The 1,101-nt window shown below is 31.9% G+C and overlaps 1 protein-coding gene across 1 annotated transcript; it reads right to left on the bottom strand.

The window, feature by feature from the left end:
* Positions 1-219: 219 nt before the first annotated feature.
* LOC103311574 (protein ALP1-like) lies at positions 220-996 on the bottom strand. The gene has a single exon (XM_008191235.1). The coding sequence runs from the start codon at positions 994-996 to the stop codon at positions 220-222; it is 777 nt and encodes a 258-aa protein (XP_008189457.1).
* Positions 997-1,101: the final 105 nt, after the last annotated feature.

Genomic DNA, 1,101 nt, shown 5'->3' with positions numbered 1-1,101 from the left:
CATTTTAAATGAACAACTGCTAGTCGCTAATGACAATAGTATGTCATTTAAATAAATAACTTAAAAGTTATTAAATTTTAAAAAACACAACTGTTAAAAAATAACTTATAATTATTATTTTTGCCGAATTAATATAATAATAAGTACCTATATTAAGACGTAATACACAGTAAAATTAAATAGTAGTAAGTACCTAATAATAGATGCGTTTTTATGTTGTTAAATTTTTTCATTTTGCCACGGTACAGACCCTGCTGGAGAATTAAAAAAATCTTTATATAATTCTCGTGTTGCAAACGCTGCCCGTCCAGCTCCACCGCCTTGCATAGGTATATTATTTAGAGTAATATTTGAAACGGGTTCATTTATATTTTGAAAAACTTCATTGGTAAAATTGCTGTATTTTTTTATATAGTTGTGAAGAACGCAAGTTGCTAAAATAATATAGTCCACATTTTCTGGTTTAGACTGTATCCTTCTGTTAAAAATACGAAATTTTTGTACTAGAATTCCAAAACAATTTTCGACTACTCTCCGCGTTCTACAAACACGATAGTTATAAATTCGTTTGGACAAGTCGTCAAGTTGCTTCCCAGGATACGGTCTCATTAAGTACGTTTTTAGTGGAAACGCTTCGTCGCCTAGTACAACGTACGGTGCAGAAATATTGGTATTTGGTAGAATTTCATCATTAGGAATATTTAATGAACCATTTTCTAATGATTTTCCTAAATTAGAATGTGCCAATATACCACCATCGCTGTTTTTACCGTAAGCACCCACATCTACTGCTATAAAATTGTAATTTGCATCCACTAATGCTAGCAAAACAACTGAAAACGTTTTTTTGTTGTTAAAAAAATTAGATCCAGAATTTGCTGGAGCTTGGATAGTGACATGTTTGCCGTCTAGCGCTCCTAAACAGTTAGGAAAATTCCAAACGTTCCAAAAATCATTGGAGATTTGTTTCCATCGTTCTTCAGTTGGTTGAGGCATAACTTCATTCATCAAATTTTTTACTATACTTTGACAAGTGTCAATTACTATTTTATAAACTGTTGCGTGACCTAGGCGGTAACTGAAGGAAATTGTCTTAAACGA

This window comes from Acyrthosiphon pisum, unplaced genomic scaffold (genome assembly GCF_005508785.2).
Source record: "Acyrthosiphon pisum isolate AL4f unplaced genomic scaffold, pea_aphid_22Mar2018_4r6ur Scaffold_6961;HRSCAF=7531, whole genome shotgun sequence".
Taxonomy (NCBI): domain Eukaryota; kingdom Metazoa; phylum Arthropoda; class Insecta; order Hemiptera; family Aphididae; genus Acyrthosiphon; species Acyrthosiphon pisum.
The sequence above is the reverse complement of the archived record's forward strand: the minus strand, read 5'-3'. Positions and strand labels throughout refer to the sequence as shown.

What these genes read in the sequence shown, in the direction of transcription:
- LOC103311574 (XM_008191235.1), bottom strand. Translation starts at nt 996, where the DNA reads ATGCCTCAACCAACTGAAGAACGATGGAAACAAATCTCCAATGATTTT.